Source organism: Mauremys mutica, chromosome 8 (genome assembly GCF_020497125.1).
Source record: "Mauremys mutica isolate MM-2020 ecotype Southern chromosome 8, ASM2049712v1, whole genome shotgun sequence".
NCBI lineage: Eukaryota > Metazoa > Chordata > Testudines > Geoemydidae > Mauremys > Mauremys mutica.
Window position 1 is genome coordinate 109,034,742 of NC_059079.1, and position 21,839 is coordinate 109,056,580.

Genomic DNA, 21,839 nt, shown 5'->3' on the forward strand with positions numbered 1-21,839 from the left:
CTGGCGCAGGCTGGCAGGATGGATTGGGTGGTGCTCAGTGCTTGCACAGGGTCCTGCATGATGCAGGACTGGAGCCTTTGGTGCAAACCCAGCTACCAGAGGCCCTGCAAATCCAATTCAATGATCTCAGTCTCTTTCTCTACTCACACACTGTTTAATGCAGCAGGCACAAAGTAAGATGGTTCAGAGATGATCTGATCTCTATTCACTAGAGCAAAGGTCCCAGAACATACAAGCAGTGCACTAACCAGACAGTCAGTTCTTCCCTGGCAAATGAAAATAAAATATGCCCACCCTCAGAATTCATTGTTTTCACAATATATTGGGATGATTTTCCCTCCATCTCAGAGTTGGGTCAAGGGTTGATAACACCTTTAGAACAGGAGAGGTTACTCACCTGTCCAGTAACTTGAGTTCTTTGAGATGGTGCTCCACTGTAGGAGGCATGCACATCTGTGCGCTCTCAAATGCAGCCTGTAAAGCAGTGTCCACAGGACCCAGGCTGCAAGGTGGTCTGGTCTAGTGGTCACAGCTGGGCAGAGGTCTGTACACGAGGGACGGGAGTCACCGGGCAGGAGTTAGAGGAATCGCAAGGCCAGGTCCCGTAAACAAGAGTCAGTGTCAGAGCCAGAGACCAGAGATCAGGAGATAAGGCAAAATCTGACATTGCAGCAACCCAAGCTCTGTGTGGTCCCCCAGACACCTCCCTGGGGTTAAGTAGGGGCACATGGCCAATCAGAGGGACGCAGGGTAGTGTCACTCGGGGTCCGCATGGCCTCCTGGTGGCACTGTGAGAATATCAGCCACCCCAGGCTCTAGTCCCCAGGTCCTTATACACACAGGCACAGAGCAACTCCACAGGCTCCCATATGAGGGCATGTATGGAGGACCAGACCTGCCATCACTCAATTCCTTCTCAACTGCAAAGCCAGAGACTCTGCAGTGTAGTGCGGGAGGTGGAGCACCCATAGGGACAAAAGAACTCCAATTACTGTACAGGTAAGTAACCTCTCCTTCTTTGAGGATATATTCCTAGAGGTGCTCCATCCTAGGAGACTCCCAAGCAATGGCCAATGTGGAGGTGAGTGCTGAGGAGGCAGATCGGAGGACTGCATCACCAAGCATTGGCTCTGCTCTGGAAACAGATAAGTTGGCATTTGGATGGAGCACCAAGTTGCAGTCCTGCAGATTTCTGTTATGGGAACATCTTTCAGGAAGGCTATAGATGTGGCCAGAGCGCTGTCACTCCAGGAGGGGAGTGTATTCTGGCAGCCTCATAGCACGTCAAGATGCAACCTGAGATCCACTCAGACAGTCTGTGCTTGGAAATGGGCTGTCCCTTCATCCTTTCAGCAAAGGGTGTGAAGAGTATGGAGAAAGTCCTGAAGGCCTTGGTTCTGCCTAAGCAGCAGGCAAGAGCCCTTCTGACATCTAGCATGAGTTGGCTGGAGTCCTCGGGTAGAGCACAAGTAGAGGGATTTGTGAGTGATACAGTACCGGTGGGTGCTGGAGTTTCTTTCTGGCTGATATGATGAACAGCTGTTCATCATATCATAGAATATCAGGGTTAGAATACCATAGAATACCATGCTGAGGTAGGGCCCTGTACTGAGCTCTCCAAATCAGATGTCTCGTCCCTTGAGCTACACAGGGGGACCTCTGGCCTTGGGGATCATACTGAGAATTGGAAGTCCAACCACAGTTCAGTTTGCAGCTGTCAGAGCAGTGCTGGGGGATGTCTCTGGGAGAGCTCCTTCGTAGGGGAGACTCCGGTGTGTCCAAAGCAAGAAGGTCCTTTGGGGAGAAGAATGTGAAGGGTGGTGGAGGGCGACGATAGCCTATGGTCGTAGCCGGAGTTGGTGCTGGAGCCAGGAAGGTGGATTGGTGCCGAGGAGAAGTGGTGTGAGAGGTCCCAGAAGGGCTGACAGAGCAGCCTCTCTGACCTCAGAGCTGCAGGAAGACGACGGTACCGGAGTGTGGGGAGAAGCTCTCTGTGTACGTCATGGAGCCGAGAGGTGTCTGACAGTCCTGAGGCAGCAGCTGCCCTGGGCATGGAAGACTTCTCCGCACGCAACTTCTTATGCAATAACGACTCCTCGGTACCAGTCTCAGTCAGGGTCTCTGCAGAACCACATAGGGGAGGCAAGGTCTCCCAGGAGTGAGATGGATGGGGTGACCTACCCCACCCCCTTCTTTGGGAAATCTTAGTCTTTGGGGCTGCTGCCGAGGGACCAGTGCTACCAAAGTGGCCTGAGATGTTGTGCCCAATTTACAAGGGTTGGAAACGGACCCTCAGGAGCTAGGCAGCGGTCCAGTGAGATGAGCTTCAACTAGCCTCTTTGCCTTTTCTAGACCTGCTGGTAAAGCCCAAGCCGAGCTTGCACCTTGATGGATGTGGGTGTCTCTGAGGCACAGGAGACAGCTGTAAGGTCTGTCACTACAGGGAAAAGACCTGGGCTTAAAGCCTGGGTCTTCGCATAAGCTGGCTTGCGAAGGAACAGCCTCCCCTAACCAGCCCTCCATACAATTTCTGAAACCCGATGTGGCCCTCAGGCCAAAATGTTTGCCAGCTCCTGCACTAAACCTAAAGTCCTGAATGGGAGGGGGGCCTCCCCCCCGGAAAGCACATCTGTGCTGCAATTAAATCAAAATAACAAGTAAATAACTAAAGTGAGGGGGAAACATCACAGTACGTGAGAAAAGGCGGGAAGCTGCAGAACAGCAGACACCAACTTTTGCTCTTCAGCTGCAGGCGGTTGAGAGGGAACTGAGTGACAGTGAGTCCTCACCTCCCGCTAGGTCCATGAGGAGCTGCTCCGGCCAGGGCCACAGACACTGCTTTATACCATCCATGTGAGATTGCACAGGCCTGGGCACATCCCGCGGTGAAGCACCCCTAGGGGCATAGCCCCCAAGGAGAACTTTTCAGTTTCAGTTTGAAGCAGCACTTAGGTAAAAGAGTCATGATTTGAATAGGGAACGCAAGCCTGCTGGCTTGGTGGTGTCCAGATGGGTAAAGAACATCCTCACAGGCCTTCTGCAGAGGGTGAATAAAGCTACAAATGGGGCACTGTGGGTCTAACATAGTTTACTACCTACATAGCCCTGATCCTGCAAAGTCTTATGCACGTGCTTAATTTTCTGCACTGTAAACAGTCCCTTTGCCGACTCGCACTGCGTAAAGTTAAGCAAGTTTCTAAGTGTACGCGGAATCGGGGACTTGGTCTCTAAGAGGTGAGTTGGCCCCCTTTTTTGAAACGTGACTATGATAAAAACGGACCCACATTTTATTAATTTTTCAAGGTTTTTATGTTTTGCAGCTGGTTTAGAAACGTGTCTCAGAATGGCCTCCATTTAGGTACTAGGGATAATTAGCCTCACATGGAAAACATGTCGTTTTCGGCAACAGATTTCTAATAGTTGGGTCCAATTATTTTGTTTATATAAAAAAGACTCTACCCTCTATACTTATTTTCCACTAGATATGGGCTGACTGTAGAAAATGGTTCTCATCTTTGGGGATTTTTCAGCTGTCTTTTAGAATTTCCTGATTTAAAATGTTGGCCTTAGTGGAAAACAACTTATAATAATTGAACAATAAATGTCCTTCCTTTTAAATTATTTATTAAAATATGTAGCCAGGAAGATTGTCTATTTGCATGAATTCAAAATTATTTCCAAAAACCCCAACCTGTGCTAATTGTGACTAGTAAATTAGCAATTAAAGAATTTTTATAGAAAAGAAAATATTTGATCTAACGCATGAAGGTCAGGCTAAAATTGGAGCTTGTTTCAGTGGCACATTTTCGCATAGATTTAAAACCCTGTGTATAGAGAAGGAGGAACAAGAACTGGAGCCCATAACTGAAGCTGGGCAGTTTGTCAATTAGCGCCCAATGGCATTTGAATAGAACTTGAGCAATTCTAAGAAGCCCCTCGGGTTACACTGAGCAGAAATCCTGACCTCCATCAGATTATTTCTATCTTACAAATCTTTATCAGTAGGAAATTCCTAAGTAAGAAATTTCCTTTGTGGCACATAACTGCTTTGTCACTGAGGACACAGTAACAACGTACATCACCTGACTTTTGAAGGGGGTGGGGAGGGTGATCTTTGAAATTAAAAGAAAAATCCTGGAATTAGAGTAGCTCTAGCCACTGTAAAGCTAACTCCCATTTTACTGACACTATCAGAGACCCAGGCATCAGGATGGCCCCGCACAACAGATAGAATACTTGGGAACCAGGGCTAACTTGGAATTTTGTTAGAAGAATCATAAAGATAGATTTTTTGCACTGAAATTGTTCCAGTAATTCCAGCGGCCATTGCAAACTGAGAAACACAAATAGGAAAACAAGAAAGGAATTGTGCCGCGGTGAACCCTGTGCGTTTTCAATGCTGTCACAGGTAGGGTGACCAGATGTCCCAATTTTATAGGGACAGTCCTGATTTTTGGGTCTTTTTCTTATATAGGCTCCTATTACCCCGCACCCCTTGTCCTGATTGTTCACACTTGCTGTCTAGTCACCCTAGTCACAGGTGTTTGCAAGACAGCAATAGAAGACTGGACTGGGTTTGTCGTTTTAAGATTTGCAAAACCATAGCACCATCCAGTGGTCACTGGTAATAGCACATTTCCTCCGATTGCTTTTTTTAAATTTTATTTTAAATATCTCGGCATTCTGTTGTTGTCCTTACTACAATATGTTGATCCAAAATCCAAGACAAGCTTCTTTAATATCATCTTTCTGAAAGAAGTAAAGGAAGGAAGCGCCCTCTAAATAGCTCTTCAGATAGTCTACCTTCTATTCAGGGTCTTGAATTGTGCCCATCACCAGGTGACTGAGGGCCTTCCAGAAATCCATTAAATGACCTGACTAGCAACCTAAGTGGACCACGTGCCTTGCACTGGCTCTCTGCTGTGTGACCAGTTCCACCCTAGGTGCAGATATGTTCCCCCAGGAAAGCCTTGGTGTTGGTACAGAAGTGTCAGTGCTGTGCTTGGTGGATAAGGCGCAGGGCGGCTCTGCAAGGACCAGAATCCATGCAAAGATGCTAACACACACGAGGACACAGCCCTGTGCAAATGGCTGACTGAAGAGGTCCGAGAGCAGCAGGGAAGAAGAACTCAAGGAGGGACAGAGCTTGCTGGAAATCGAATGCAGAGGGAATGGAGACCGGGCAACACGTTCGGCTGGAGAGCTGCACCCAGCAAAATCCACTCCTGCTAGGACTACTTTAATACTGTGGGGAAAAGACTAGTTGTAACAGCACCATGGTTTTAACCCTTGGCAGTGCAAGGGGATTTGGGTGAGCAAGCTGAAATTCCAAGGCTGCCAGCACCAGAGTAATTAACCACACGATGGACCCTGCCTAAGGTCCGAGGCCAGACAGAATAATTTTGCAGCTACTTTTCATTTCAGGGAGAGATGGCTGCACTACCGCAAAGGTCAGGCACTCTCAACATTGTGTAACCAACCACTGACCAATAATTACAAGGCCATTCTGTACCTCCTACAGCTCATGGACCCAACTCTCCCCATAGGAACCTGGCCTTGGCATTTCCATGTCCAGGGGGAGCACTGCCTGGTTCTGGGGATTATCCCCATCCCACCCTGCCCCAGAGTGGTAGGGGGTTCCCCTGGGGTCGAGGAGAGGTGTCTGGGGAAGACCCACCTGGCCTGTCACCCAGCAGAGGAATTCACAATAAAGCTCCTCCCATTTGTTTTTCCACCCCGTAGCACCCACGGTAGCAGCCTGGTTTCACTGGAGCTGCACTGGCAGCAGCCAGACGGCACAAAGAACCATAGGTGACCAGCTGTCCTGTTTTTGACGGGAACACGCGCTCGAAAAGGGATTCTGGCAGCGTTGGTCAGTGCCGCTGACTGGGCCATTGACTGTCCACTTGGTGACGCCACACGGCGGGGCTAGCAGGCTCCATGCTGCATGGTTCCCAGGAAGTGGTGGACGTGATATACCTTGACTTTAGCAAAGCTTTTGATACGGCCTCCCACAGTATTCTCACCAGCAAGTTAAAGAAGTATGGGCTGGATGAATGGACTATAAAGTGGATAGAAAGCTGGCTACATTGTCAGGCTCAACGGGTAGTGATCAATGGCTCCTTGTCTAGTTGGCAGCCAGTATCAAGCGGAGTGCCCCAGAGGTCAGTCCTGGGGCCAGTTTTGTTCAACATCTTTATTAATGATCTGGAGGATGGTGTGGACTGCACCCTCAGCAAGTTCACAGATGACACTAAGCTGGGGGGAGAGGTAGATACGCTGGCGGGTAGGGATAGGATACAGAGGGACCTAGACAAATTGAAGGATTGGGCCAAAAGAAATCTGATGAGGTTCAGCAAGGACAAGTGCAGAGTCCTGCACTTCGGAGAGAAGAATCCCATGCACTGCTACCGACTAGGGACCGACAGGCTAAGCAGCAGTTCTGCAGAAAAGGACCTAGGGGTTACAGTGGACGAGAAGCTGGATAGGAGTCAGCAGTGTGCCCTTGTTGCCAAGAAGGCCAGCAGCATATTGGGCTGTATTAGTAGGAGCATTGCCAGCAGATTGAGGGAAGTGATTATTCCCCTCTGTTCGGCGCTGGTGAGGCCACATCTGGAGTATTGCGTTCAGTTTTGCCCCCCTACTCCCCCTACAGAAGGGATGTGGACAAATTGGAAAGAGTCCAGCGGAGGGCAACGAAAATGATTAGGGGGCTGGAGCACATGACTTATGAGGAGAGGCTGAGGGAACTGGGGTTGTTTAGTCTGCAGAAGAGAAGAATGAGGGGGGATTTGATAGCTGCTTTCAACTACCTGAAGCGGGGTTCCAAAGAGGATGGATCTAGACTGTTCTCAGTGGTAGAAGATGACAGAACAAGGAGTAATGGTCTCAAGTTGCAGTGGGGGGGTCTAGGTTGGATATTAGGAAAAACTTTTTCAGTAGGAGGGTGGTGAAGCACTGGAATGGGTTCCCTAGGGAGGTGGTGGAATCTCCTTCCTTAGAGGATTTTAAGGTCAGGCTTGACAAAGCCCTGGCTGGGATGATTTAGTTGGGGTTGGTCCTGCTTGGAGCAGGGGGGTGGACTAGGTACCTCCTGAGGTCCCTTCCAACCCTGAGATTCTATGATTCTATGTCCCCCCCACTCTGGCTCCTCTGCATAAAGGCAGTCAGGGGGCTCTGCAAGCTGCTCCCGCCCTAAGCACCACTCCCACAGCTCCCATTGGCCAGGAACTGCAGCCAATGGGAGCTGCGGGGGCAGCACATGCAGATGGGGCAGCGTGCAGAGCCGCCTAGCCACGCCTCCGTGTAGGAACTGAAAGGGGGACATGCCGCTGCTTGAGGTAAGTGCTGCCTGGAGCCTACACCCCTGAGCCTCCACCTGCCCTCTGAACTGCTTGGTCCCAGCCTGGAGCACTCCCCTACACCTCAAACCCCTCATCCCCAGCCCCACCCCAATCCAGAGCCCTCACACCCCCCTGCACCCCACCCCCCAGCCCCACATGCCTCCTGCACCCCAAACCCCTCATTTCTTCCCCCAGAACCTGCCTCCTCAACCCAGAACCCATACCTCCTCTGACACCCCAACTCCCTGCCTCAGCCCAGAGCCCCCTCCCATGCTCCAAACCCCTCAGCTCCACCCCCCAGCGCAGAGCCCCTTCCTGCATCCCAAACTCCTCATCCCTGGCCCCACCTCAGAGCTCTCACCCTACCCTCAGCCTGGAGCTCTCCCCCTGAACTCCACAATTCTGAACTCCACATTTCTGGCCCCACCCCAGACCTCTGAGCCAGCCCAGTGAAACCAAAGGGAGTGAGGGTGGGGAGAGTGAGCCACAAAGGGAGGAGAGGATGGATGGAGGGGGGCAAGGCCTCAGAGAAGGGGCAGGACGGGGCAGGGCAATGGTGTTCAGTTTTGTGCAAGTAGAAAGTTGGCAACCCTACGATGCAGAAGGTGCTAGAAGTGATGGGGCATAAAACTCTCAAAATAAATCTCCCATGTGCCCCACCCAGTGAAAGAAAATAGAGCTAAGAAAATCCCAGGACACCTCACAGCTCAGGGATGAGAGCTAAATATGGACACGCAGGATCAGCTTCAGAACAGAAAATCTGTCCTCCTCGGTATGCCAAACACTGTCACTGCCATGCCAAGCTCTTTAGGGCGAGGATGGTCTCTCTGAGAAGTGTTGCTACAACTTCTAGCGTTGTGGGGCTTCTGTTTAGGACCACTGGGTGCTGCTGTAATACATGTATTTTATATTTTTTAGAGAAGTTGCCAGTTGGAGCTTTGGCTGAACGGTTACAAATCCTAGAAATGTCCGACTAGGGGTCACCCAATGAAATTAATAGGCAGCAGGTTTAAAACAAATGAAATGAAGTTCTTCTTCACGCAGTGCACATTCAACTTGTGGAACTCCTTACCTGAGGAGGTTGTGAAGGCTAGGACTATAACAGGGTTTAAAAGGGGACTGGATAAATTCATGGTGGCTAAGTCCATAAATGGCTATTAGCCAGGATGGGTAAGAATGGTGTCCCTAGCCTCTGTTCATCAGAGGGTGGAGATGGATGGCAGGAGAGAGATCACTTATGTTCCGACTGCTACTAGTTATGGTTCTTGGGAATACCATGCTGAAGCAAACATGCTGTTTACTCTTTGGAAATCTGCTTGTAAAGCAATAGTACAGAAAATAAAATACTTCATATGTGAGGACTTGAAATTTGACTATAAAATAAAATTGGTTCCTGAAACAGTGTAATAACTTTCCCTAATGTGCTTCACCTGTATATGCATCTGTATTTCTCGATAGTAAAACTCTTTTCTTTAGCAAGTCCAGGCCCAGTTCTGCACTGCTTACTAACTGGAGTAATTTGTACTCAGACAAGCAGACCCCCTGATTTCACAGAAACTAACCATTGCGACTACCGCAGCTGGGTGAGGGACTTGCTCAGCTGAGTGGTGACTGCAGGATTGGGCCCAGGTTTGGAAACTACTTTAGCAGTTATTAATTTGCGTTGCAATAGTGCCTCGAAGCCCTAGTCCATTGCACTAGTCTGTACTAACGGAACAAAAAGATGCTCTTGCCCCAATCTAAGTACAATCTACAGTCTAAGTAATATCTTTAGCAATACTGTGTACTTTGAACACATTAGGGAATAACTCCAACTTTTCGTGCTCCCCAACAACTTTTTCTGGCCTGCCTTTCGTCCTCTGTAACTCAGTATCATTGTGAGCGTCCCATATTTCAGCAAGAAGATTAGACGGACAGACAAAATACAGAATCTCAAACATTATATGGCCTTAAAAGTTTTATTTTGAAAACAGAATGTTTCTCATTTTAACAGGCTGTAATTTCTCATTTTCCCGTACTTATCAACACAAACTTCCCAACACACAGGGCCTTTGAGAAATTAATTTCCATCTAAAAACAAACAAAGCTGAAATAGCTTATGAAGAAACCCATCTTTCAAGGACATTTCCTTTTAAATTGCACAATACAGCTCTTAGCAGGGAAAATAAATAAAACTTAATCCCTCTGCATTCCAGCTGGGATTTTTCCCCCCAAAGCTTGCAGCGAACAGACTATTTTTAAAAAGGTGTGCTATAGTCCATTAAAAATATATTTAATTTACAAATAAAAGATTATATATAGAGGACATATCTCCCCTCCTATTAAGATCAGTTGTTTTTGATATATTACACTCCTGTAAATGAACTATTTTAACAATTCTCCTGTCTCAAACACTTCATATCTGTGCAAATTCTAAGGAACTTCTGGCCTTCGGCTGTGTGTAGCTAAAGACCTGCAGCTGAAACAGATAACATTAAGGATGAGAAACATCAGCATCTTGGAAATAACTGTTGGCAAAAATAGCATTCTGAGAAGATTTGTTCCTTTCTTTTGCAGTGTGCCTATTTAACCAGAATGGCTCTTCCGGCTTTGTATGCCTGCAGGCATACCCTGTGGTTGATATTGTTTATTGTCCTCTAGTCTGCTGAGAGCTCGATTGCATTTAAAGCAACTCCCCTCAAAGAAAGACTTACTAGGTCATGGCTCCTTGTTTCTTTGAAATGAAAATTGTTCATTTTCAAAAGATTAATAAAAACAGTTTAAAATTGCACAGTGAGTTGCCTGAATGGTTTGTAACCAAATCACCGCTCTGTTTCTTCATAGCAAACACCTGGGCTTTGCATGGCTGGTGGGTGTTTGAGACTTCTCTTCACTGGACATTTGCATCCATGCCATACCAGATAACCACAAACAATAACGAAGTCCTTAGCACGAGCATCCTGGGCTCATGCAGTGCAATAAAATGATTATGGCTACAAACAAACCAGCCATAGGCCTTGTCACGATGAGGAAGAGTCTGGCTTTTCCGGCATGCTAGTTGATATGATCTTAAACCCGATTATGCACACAGAGAGCGGAGCGTCCACCAGGACCAGCTAGTTACATTTAAAAGCGCTAAAGCATCTTGACATGAGGTGCAAAGTTGTGTTTAAAAAAAGCATTAGCTAAAGCATTTCCAAACACAACCTGTTTCTTTAGTCTTGGTAAGACCAGAGAGGGCTCATGAGTTGGATACAATTGAACATTGTCCCTTAGGATCTCCACATGGGTGGCACATGGCGGTGTGTGTCATATCTCTTGTTCCACAGGCAAGCGGACTGGACTGCAGTCAGTCCACGGACACTCTGCTTGGCATTTCCATTTGATCAGGGTGGAGTAACCTCCGCATGGGTGGAGTAACCTCAATTTTTGGGTGGGCAATTTCCAGGGGCCTGCTTTTCAGTGGGTGAGTGCTCAGCACATCTGAAAATCAGGCTCCTTTAAGAGTGGACCAGATTTTAATAAATGGTCCAATAAAACCATTTCCCCCTCCTTAACTGCAGTTGCATAGAACTACCCCTTCCATTTGTGATGGGAAAACATCCCGGGGACAGCTACTGCCAGTACCTACACAGAAAAGTGATATGAGGGAAGAATTTAAAAAGGTATTTACTGCTTTTTTAATTGCAATCAGGGACCAGACACCCCAAGGGGAGAGCAGGTTTAACCCTCCCACCCCCACATAAGCAGGCACTGCTAGCAAGTGCTTGTAGACCAGCAGCAGTCCATGAGCCAGGGCAGTTGGAGGACTGCCAATATATAGTAAACAAATCTCTTTACCTGTGTCCCTCTACACTCGTGTGTCAAAATTGGAATTCAAATTTAAAATCAAATCTACTTTTCACTATTTACATTGCTTACTTTAAAGCATTTCTCTGAGAGAGAGGAAAAACACAACCCCAGTGATGTCAGTTTCACTCTGATTTAGTTTCACGCAGTGCAGCACATCTGGGTTGTAAACTGCAGGGCAAGTGTTGAAAATAGCGGATTCCATGGAATTTTTAAAACAATACGTTAATGGACAGAACTTTGGTTCATGCCTTGGCGTTGATTTTCTGGGAAGAGTTTGTTTTGGACCAAGCCGAGTTCCTTCAAATGTGTCTGTTTAGCTTTCCTAGAAAAAAATCTTTTTAAGGGATATTCAAGCGGTTTATGCCCAAATTTTCATCTGAGTTATAATCTGATGGCGAACGCTCCTCAGGTTCCAAATATTAATAAATCAGATATCACCCCTCTAGGCAGCATAATCTAGGGGATGGGGCACTGGCCTAGAAATCATGTGTAGGTTTTATTTCCAGGTCTGCCACTGAACTGCTGAGAGACCTTGGGCATGTCACTTCATTCTTCTGTGCCAAATTTCCCCCTCTATCCTTTGTCTCATTCAACCCTTCAGGTCACGACTGTCTATAGATTTGCATGCCATCTAGCACAATGGGCCCCTTGTTTTCAGTCAGAGCCTCCAGGTGCTACTGTAATACAAATCATCTAAGAACACACATTTTAAACAGGCACGTTCTTGTGCTGCTGTTGAAGTGGCAGACCTAATCACAAAGGGAGCTGATGTTACGCAAATTTAAGTCTCGCCATGTACATTTCATCCATCTTGCTAGTTGCACTTGTTACTGTCCTGTACTTAACCACACATGTGTGAGTGCAGGGTGGGTGGCGGCGGCACCAGGAACATTTCCTCCAAGTATAAAAACTTGAAACCGTGATGATTTTCTAATTTCTTAATTCACAATGTTTTTAAATGGTCTCTCAGACGCCCCGAGTGGGTGTTTGTGCTTTGATCTTTCCTTCTCTCGGGTCATCTGGTTTCCTTGTTGCCTCCCTAGACGCCTGGGGCTCTGGCTTATAACCTCCCCTCCTACAGCTTTGCTCCCTCTGCATCAGTGGAACAGACAGATCTCACATGAAGCAGAAGTTCTTCACATCAGCCCTGAGAGCTTTGCATGACACCTTCTGGCACATGACTGACTACCTGGATTTTGGAGTACATGGTTCTGGCTAAAAACGTGCCCTATGAAATGAGAGGAAAGTTGTGTTTTATAATACTGATCAGTACCATCAGGATCCTATGCAGGGCCCATCCACAACCCTCACACTTCCACTAACTTAAGATTGGTTGCAGAGAAGCATTTGTCTAAATATGTGCATCAACGGTGAAACACCTGGAACTGTACAATTGTGGACTTTGTTTTGGGAGAGGTCAGGCTATCACGGAAAACAAGGATGAAGGAGAGTTTGACGCGTCTGACACTGATGCACTATACTGATTAAGAAAAAATTTAAAAAGTGACAAATCAGTGAAAGTTTCTCCCTATTTTTCACTGAATTCTACTTAATTAATAAGCCAATGAGTCACAATAACCAAAGCAGCTCATGGTAAATGTTATCATCACACACTAAGGAGACAGGGCAGTGCATTAAAAACGGAACATACTGAAGCCGGCTCTTGTCGTCGATATTTTCAACTCTCAGGTGAGAGCCCAGGTCGAGGTATTTGCTGTGGGGACCAGTAGTCCAGCAGCACTGTGGGAAGCAAGTATCAGGGGTTAGCCGTGTTAGTCTGTATCCACAAAACTAACATTATTTAATGGCTGCATCTGTAACTTTCACTCCACGCATCTGAAGAACTAGGTTTTTTACCCACGAAAGCTTATGCCCAAATAAATCTGTTAGTCTTTAAGGTGCCACCAGACTCCTTGTTGTTTTTGTGGGAAGCAGCATGCTTGGGCTGGGGCCCGGGGGTTAGAGAGAACACAACATACCATTTTGTAGCTGCTCAAGGTTAAGGCATTGGTGGCAATGTCAGGTTTTAACAACTAGAATTGTCTTTGGCTAGAATGGCACTGTTACACATGTACAGCACATGTGGAAGTGAGTATCAGATCTGCTGAGCTCAGAGGAAAATGCAAGCCTATCTGGAACAGCAGCCAGTCTGCATGCACATATCATTCAGGTAGCACCTTCTGCTTAAGAATCACATTACCAAATGTAAAAATCTTCAAATGTAATTTATTAAGACATTCAGCTATGTCTGTTCGTCTACATCCAAATTTACTACTAAAAATAAAATCATATCACATTTCACGTTAATACCAATTTTGAAAAAAACACTTCAGAGCCAAGCCTATTGTATAAATAAGTGACTAGTTTCTTTTCATATCAAAATTCACATAAAAAAATTTCCTTCCCCCCCTCCCATCCCTAGTTCTATCTGAAGCCATGATGAATGTAAAAATTTAAGTATGGACACATGCGTGTCAAAGAATAAAGGTGCAAATTCTATTAACAGCTTTAAAAGTGGCATTTGCGGCATTTGATCATACACATTTCTGTACTCATTCCCAAAAGTGCAAATATTGCCAGAGTTTAACACTGTTTTAATTCAGCTGCAAGAATTAAACATTACACAGGATCAAACAGTATTGCAAGGCCTCTATCTGTGCCCTAAAACTCATCCCACTCTCCTGCACTTTGCAGTGGAGGCCAAAGTGTTCATTAGAGCTTTAGTTTACTTCACATGGCCCATACTGTGCATAATATATTAACAAAAGTTTCATATACATCAAAATATTGAAGACTCCGTCATAAAAGTCAAGAGTCACTATAGATTACATGAATGTAAATGTAATTGCCCCACCAAAAATGCCCAAAGCACACACACAATGTCTTAAGAGTGCTTCCATCTTCCAATACAATCAATGCTGTTATATCTTTGATTTTGGCTTCAGTGCTGTACAAAATTTTGTCAGTACTCATGGCTGCGCTCCAGTCAATGCAGAAAAACAGGCCAAAGCATTCTAACCTCTCACTGCTACCTTGGGACATGGTTCAGTTTGGTGGTTCCTCCCTACCCCAAACACAAGCTAGTGGGTCTGTCTCTTTCGCACCTCACACCCCCTACTTCTCTGCCTTCCCCTTTATCCACCCCCTGAAAATACTGTGTCCATTTCGTGTGTTTCCAGTTTCTCCCTCCCTTGCAATTCAGAGGCAGTTTCTGAAGTCACTTCTGTTGAATCTCCTTGGAATTGCCTCTACCAGGCAGCCCACAAAAAATCAGCATGGGATTTACCCATAAATACATTTTGACCAGCATTAATTACTAAACTTTTTCACAACTGTGGAAGGGCAAGTTGTCTCTGCTGAGCCAGGCACGGGTCTCTGACATGGGTCTGTTCCTACATCATCTTCCGCCACTTCAAAACTGGATAGAAAGTCTTGGGTCCTGAGTGAGAACCTCCTCCTGGCTTCTAATCGGTTCCTCCACAATAATCTCCCTCTGGCTGTCCTCAAAAGGGCAAGTGTCACAATCCAGACTCTGAGAATCATTCTTGGTGTCATGAGAGTGCTCCTGGTGATCTGGCCCTTCAGCCATCTGTCCATTACTGTCACTAGGGCTCTCTTTTAGATTTCTCTCCTCCTGGTGTTCAACACCAAGATGTTCAGTTGCTTCTTGATGAACAGTATTTTGCTCTGCTCCAGGATTTGGCTGTGGAGCTGGCTCTGGTCCCAGCCCTGGTGGCTGCGAGGGGTTTTTAAGTTGACAGTGGCACAAAGGACAGGTCTCTTGCACATACAGCCATTTCTTAAGACAACCAGCATGAAAAAAATGGCTGCATGGTGTGATCACAGCAGATTTCATGTCCTGAAAATAATAAAAATCAAGATGTCATACAACAGCCAAACACGCTGCCCACCCAGAATTACCCTCTATGCTCCATGTGATCTCAAATTTACCCTGTGAGATGGAAATTCTAAGGCAAGACGTGTAATGATTTTTCCACATACACACAAGCTTCCACATAACTTTCAACAGGCACAAGACCAGTAAGTTTCCAGAGGGAAAAAAAGTGATAGAACTCAGGTACCCAGCCTCATGAGGCTTAATGACAAAACAATTGCAACCCCATAGAAGTTAGCTCCATACAGATTAAAAGCGAGCACAAAGGAATTGTTATTTACATTCTTTGTGGAAGTAGTTGCAAGGTATGGGTTACACAGTACTAGGTGGAAAGACAAACCCAATGGTATAAGTCACCCATAGTCCACTTGTAACCACCGTGGTGTGAGAGCAGCAGAGTAGAAATGAAGTGCCTAGACTTAAGCCACAGAGATCAGAGCAGGGATTTTTACTCAATGCAAAGTAAGCTTTTGTTTTAAATAAACATTTCAGATCATTGAAACCAAGTCTGGAGCCAATCCAATCTTAATAGAATTATGCTGCATTCACCCTAGGGTTAGTCTTTCCCTTCCATTCATAACAAACATTTCCCAGGGAGAAAAGAAGCACACCTGTATTTTTTTTTCTTTTTCCAAAAGCACAAGGTGTGGTAAAAAATAGTACTTCCAGTGTTAACTTTTAATTTCCTTACTTCTGTTGGCTTATGTTAACCCTTCGCCTTACAGTAATTACGTTTCTTTTTCTTTTATAACCAGTGTTTTAAATTAAAGCAAGAGTGGGAATGAGCAATCCATGGACATTGAATTGTTTCTATGAAACCGTACAAGACACTGGCTAGCGGAGTACATACAATCTTACAGGAAGTGTAAGAGAAATCTCCCCAATGGAAAAAAAAAGTCAGTGTTTGGTTCTACTATTGAGACTAGCTTGGCCCAAACTCATTGGAAATGCTTAAGAATCTCAGAAACTTTCTAGAGTACGACACTTGCTTCTGGCAAATCTGAAAACAGATTTTTAAAAAAAAAAACTATTCTGGTCTATTTAAATTCCTTAATTTCCATGTTAGTTTGTTCTAGGTTTCCAGTGCAACGACTCTCCAATTCTGCACTAAGTCAAATTACATATAGCAGAACTTGGTGGGGATTGCAACTGAAACACAACCAAAGTCACTGCACTCGTCACAGCAGCGGAGACGAACTCCAGACCATCCACTCCCCTACAGATCTACTACTTGAATTGCACACCTGGTAGCAGATGGCACAGATATCATTGTGTTGCTCCAGCTGCTCCTCTGTGGCAGTGGGCAGCGATTTGATCTTATTCACAGCATCCCTGCGGAGAAGAAAACTTTTCCACCCCAACTGGGCCCGGAGCCACACATTGTAATACGAGTGGATGAAGATGATCATTGAGCCCATCACAGTCCATTCTCCAAAGACAGTCTCCGAGACGCCATATGCCACGACGCAGAGAGCCACGAGGAATTCCAGCAGCCGGTAGGTGCCGTTTACATAGTAAATTACATCGTCCATATTTTCTACTGGCTCTTTTCTGAACTCCTCAACCATAAACAAAACATAAATGAAAAGCGTTCCAAGCACCTGAAAACAGATAGAATGACACAGTTTTAGCATTCAGGTCCCCAGGGTAAGTAGAGTTCTGTACACAAGGGCCTCCCTCACCTTGAAGTGTATAAGCTCCCAATCAGCCACATACTTGCTTAACTTCAAGTAGAAGCTAAACCCTTCCCTACTCAGCAAAGCATGAAGCTTGTGCTTAAATACCAGGGAAACCCATGCCTAAGTGCTTTGCTGAATCCAGGCTGTAGTTAGGGCTTGTCCACACAGCAAATGCATACTAGAGGGGTGTGATTTCTAACGTGCACAGGCATATCAGTATGAACACTCTTTGAAACAGCACTACATTAAATGTGCAGTAGAGAATTTTTAGGGTCAACATGGGCCAGTTAGCGTAGGATACGTTGGTGCACTTTAGAAATCACACTTCTCTTGTGCACAGAGTAGACAAGCCCTTAGAGATATAGATAGTGACTAGGTGCGCACATACAAAAAGCCATTTAATGACAAGCATCCAAGAGTTATTTTTTAACTAGTGAATTAAAAAATGAAAATGAGGATAAACGCCCCCACACCCCTGCACAGGAAAGTACGTACGTATGCATGTTTTGGACACCAACATATTTTCAGCTCGCCTCTGGAAGTCTCCTAAAATGATGCGATCTATGTGCAGTTTGGAAGCTTCTTATTGTAACCAACATGCCCTTGCAATCCTACAGCATTATTTACAATAAATATTTTAGTTCCCTGTGTTCTCAGCCCAGCACTAGAGTACTCTAGCCGCAGGTAGAGATAAATAAAAGATTTTACATCCCAGCTTCTGCACTCTAATACTTCCCCCAGCACTGTTCTGGTCATAGCCCGTTACCTTAGGGAGAAAAATAAATAAATGACTACCATGAGGCTAGTGTGCCTTACCTGGAGGGAGGTTAGAATACTGCTAGAGATAATGATCAGCAGCCAGAAATCCATGTGGAAAAACTGACAAATCATGTAGGCCATGTATGCTGGGAACACTAGCAAGAACAAACACAGGCTGACTGCACGGAAATGCTTCCACAGACTCCTGCAGGAACAATGCAATGGTTGCGATTCAGACAACTGGCATCCTCTCACTGAGACAACAGTGGCTTCTGAATCTGCTGAAGGCTTTTACATTAAGAAAAGGAATTCTTAATTTCCTCAAGTACAGTCTAACTCGCAGCACAGACAGACATTTATTCTGATGGAAGCTCAGTTCTTTCTGCCCTGTGCCCTTTTCAGCACAAAGTGGAAAGGCTACATCCTCAGTGAGACAAAGGCAAAAATTAAAGACTACAAGTAAGTTACATAGGTATTGCCACAGCAGATCAGATCAGTGGTTAAATTAACTGTCTCCTGTCTCTGACAGAGGCTGATACCAGATGCTTCAGATGAAAACCCAGGAAATCCCATTAGAACAATTATGGAATAATCTGCTCCAGGCAGTCATGCTCTGAAGCATAAAGGTTTGGAAAGTTATTTTAAATGCTATCTGGTATACCTGCAAAAGTTCCCCCATAAAAACATCTCATACTTTGACTCTTACTAGACTCTTTGCTAGCCTCTATAACTGCCTGTGGAACTCTATGCCACATGATGCCTGTACACTGTGCAAAAGTATTTCCTTTTATCTGTTTTAAATCTGTTGCCTTTCAGTATTAACGAATGTCACCTTGCTCTTAAGAAAAGCGATGAATTGTATTTATTTAGATTTTAAAAAATAACATCTATTCCAAGGCTCTAGTTATTTTAACATAATTTATCATGCAATAAGTACAATTAAGTTAAACCTCAGCAGCACTGAAATTGGTTCCATAGAAACTCAGTCAAACAGTCCAGCAATCAACTTCTCTGTGAACAAGGAAGCATACCCTCAGCCTTCTCCAAAGACTCTTTCAAACAGGTGTCTTTTGCAGTATACCCCAAACGTCACCAAATTCAGGCTATTTCAGACCAAAGGGGAGCAAGTTCCTGAGGCTCAGAGCGAAAGCCCTGCCAGCTGTCCCCTCCCTTTTATAACACATAGATCGTCATTATTTTGTAGACCCCTATCGTGTCCCCATTTACTAATCTCTCCCCTACACACTCCTAGTCTTTTCACTAGCATCCCATGTGGAAATCTTTCCAATGCCTCTAATCATTACTCGCTGTGCTACTTGGCAGCTCTCTCTGATGTATTTTTACACACATTTAGTTCCAGAAATAAGATACACTGAAACTGGCCAACGATAGCAGAAGGGAAGAAAAGAGAGAGGAAAACTACACTAATTTGACCTCAGCTGAGGGTTAGAAGAAAAAAAATTCTAAAATTAACTGAATTTTGTAAATACCTGTTTGTTATTTTGGGGGTGGGGGGGAGGAAGGCTTCCCCACCTCACTTGTTCAGAACTCCCTACAAATTCAGCTTTGGGACTGGCAAACAGTTAGTTGCTGGTAGCAGTAAACTGTATCTATTTGAGAACCAGATACTCATCTCCTGGCTCTACTCCCATTTCCTTTTGTTAGCATATTTCGAGTTAACATGCCACAGAGTCTGCGTTGACCACAAGCAACCTCTAAGCCGAACAGACTCACTGGATATAAATAAACCTCCTCTTTTATTTATAACGCTTACTGGTTACATAAGGGGAGAGAGAGACATGCAATTAACATAGGAAATGCAGTTTCATGCCAGAACACCAAAGACAAATAAAGCTCCTCAAAGAAACACAAAGAAATCAAAGATAACAGGAAAAAAACCAGCAGATCAAAACAGATCAAAACATCCACAAGACTCCATTTTTCCACTCCTCGGGTTCTGTTCACAGACACCTAACATTCCAGGCCTACAACCTGTGTGCCCCAAGCCTGAGGTTCCTGAAGTTAATCTATGGACTATTATTACTTACTAGAATCTTCTTTCCCCCGCCCCATGATTCTATTAAATAACTGGCTGTTTCCGTGACATCCTGAACTGTGGTTTTGTTTAGCCAAGAGCAGGGCTTGGTGTCTCACAGTGGGGGGTGATGACTTTCCTTGCGTCATGTAATACCCACAGAGCTTGGTGCCAGTGGCTGCAAAGCGACATGATCCTGTGCAGACTGTACGACATGCTCATGGATGATTCTTCATTAGGACCCTGTGACCCATGTCACTTTTCTTCAGCAGAAGGAATCATGTTGCAAAGCATCTCTGTGCTGGTGTACATCACAGTGAGTGAGTGTGTGGGAGAAGGGAGGAGATAAGGAGAAGGAGCAAAGAAATTAGAACAGTCTGTATACTAACCTTTTTATTCTTTAGTCTACAAGAATGTGGACCACCACAACTTACCTTTTGGTAGCCCCCAAGGCTATCAGGCCACATATTAGTGTGCTCACCTCTACAAAGAAAGAGTTTTAAATAGCTTTCAGTTTAGAAAGTGCATCTCTTACTTGTCCCTTGAAGCGCCCAGTGCCAGAACAATGGGATCAGCAATCTCCAGCATGGACTGAAGGATGGATGCTACCACAATGAAGAGAATAATACTAAGCAGGAATGCCCGATGGACAACTTGAAGCTCGATTAAACCAGTCTGCACTGCCAAGATCAGGAGAGTAACTCCTTCTGTCATCCCCCTTTGGGTTGGTGTTTTGAAGAGAAAGTGAAAATAAAATGCAGAGCATTAATTATTTTGCTTCATCTTAAAATAAAAGTCTGGCATGTATGAAATCAACAGAGTTTGTCATAGTCCTTTGTTTCTGATTCTATCTTAAGATTTCTTTCTGCTTGTATGACCTCAGGACATTAAAATTGATATATTTCTTTAAAAAATACTGCTTATGCTTCTTTGTAGCTTGCAGAGGCTTTGCTGACCTTTATTCTTTAATGTATGCAGCGGGGATGTAGCCATGTTGGTCCCAGGATATGAGAGAGACATGGTGGGGGAGGGGATCTCTTTTATTGGTGAGAGACAAGCTTCAGGTCTGGGCCTGAAGAAGAACTCTTGTGTAAGATATTCTCTCACCCGCCTAGTCTCACTTTTTCCTTCAATGACATCCCTGTCTGGAGTCCTACCACTTGGGTACATTTTGAAAGCAGTGAATTCAGACTTAGATATACAGAACAACTTCCAATGTCGTTCACAGAAATTCTAGAATAAAGAGTCCCTTGAATGCCCCACTTTCAGGCTTTTGGTTTTGAAGATGAAAGTGAATTTAATATTTCTGAGGTGGAGACAATAACAACACTATCTTGAAGCAGTTATAGCACAGCGTGGACTACGCAGGACTGTTTCCCCTCCACACACAAAATGCTCCTGAGCCATTCCTGGGCAGCCTCACTTTATACTCACTGCAGTTCCCACGTACTCACCTCAGAACCCAAAGTACGAACAAGTCCTTCATTTGTGGCTTGAACCAGCATTTGAGCTCCTGGTAAAAGCTAACATACTAACCCACAGTGCCACAACTAAACTCCCAATTTTATGTCAGACAGTTGTGACAAGCACACGAGAAACAAGTTGCCTATATTCTTTGGCAGTTTCCCACAGTAACTTTTAGCTGACCAGTGTAAATCTTCCACAAAAGATTAGTTTAGTTTCACATGTAGTTACATAGGGGGAAAATTAACCAGGAAGTTAAAATATAACTAGGTAAGCATTTAGTTTTTCTAAGATTTGAAGATTCCTTCAGTCACTCATCCCAATGAAGACACTACAGAATCTAAAATCCCAAGGAGAAGCAGTTCTATAATACATACAGTGCATGACTGTCATTATTCTCAGATTCATGGTAGACATTTTCATCTCAAACCATTTAAAATAGTGTATTTGGACTAATAAATAAGAAGCCTGTCGTAATTCCTATGCATTCTAAGGAGTTTATAGTGGGTTAAAAATAACTTTCAGTTCAACAAATGCCAACCTCAGTTCTACGTAGTTCTAAATGTGTGTCAGGCACTTACCTGTTCATAGCTGGGTCATTCATGAATGCTCGGTAGCCCTGCAAGTAAAACTTGCAGAGAGTCAAAACTCCCAAAGCAACAAAGGAGACTGTGAACACCAACCCCAGGAGAGAATATGGAGTGCTGCAACATTCCGCAATGCTAGGGGGAAAAACACAGTTTAATTAATAAAAAGATTTCTTCAATTAAGAGTCTGAGCTAATTTGAAACTACATCTGGATTGGCTTAAAAACATAACATGAGACGCCGCAC

At 44.9% G+C, this 21,839-nt stretch overlaps 1 protein-coding gene across 1 annotated transcript in view; it reads right to left on the reverse strand.

The window, feature by feature from the left end:
- Positions 1–13,380: 13,380 nt before the first annotated feature.
- Positions 13,381–21,839, reverse strand: part of RNF145 (ring finger protein 145) — a 61,369-nt gene continuing 52,910 nt past the window's right edge. Inside the window, exons 7-11 of the mRNA XM_045028355.1 lie at positions 21,588–21,728; positions 20,078–20,260; positions 17,565–17,712; positions 16,314–16,670; positions 13,381–15,033 (exon numbers count right to left, since the gene is read on the reverse strand). Of these exons, the coding sequence (XP_044884290.1) occupies positions 14,587–15,033; positions 16,314–16,670; positions 17,565–17,712; positions 20,078–20,260; positions 21,588–21,728 (1,276 nt within the window). The 3' untranslated portion in view covers positions 13,381–14,586. The remainder of the gene's footprint in view (positions 15,034–16,313; positions 16,671–17,564; positions 17,713–20,077; positions 20,261–21,587; positions 21,729–21,839) is intronic.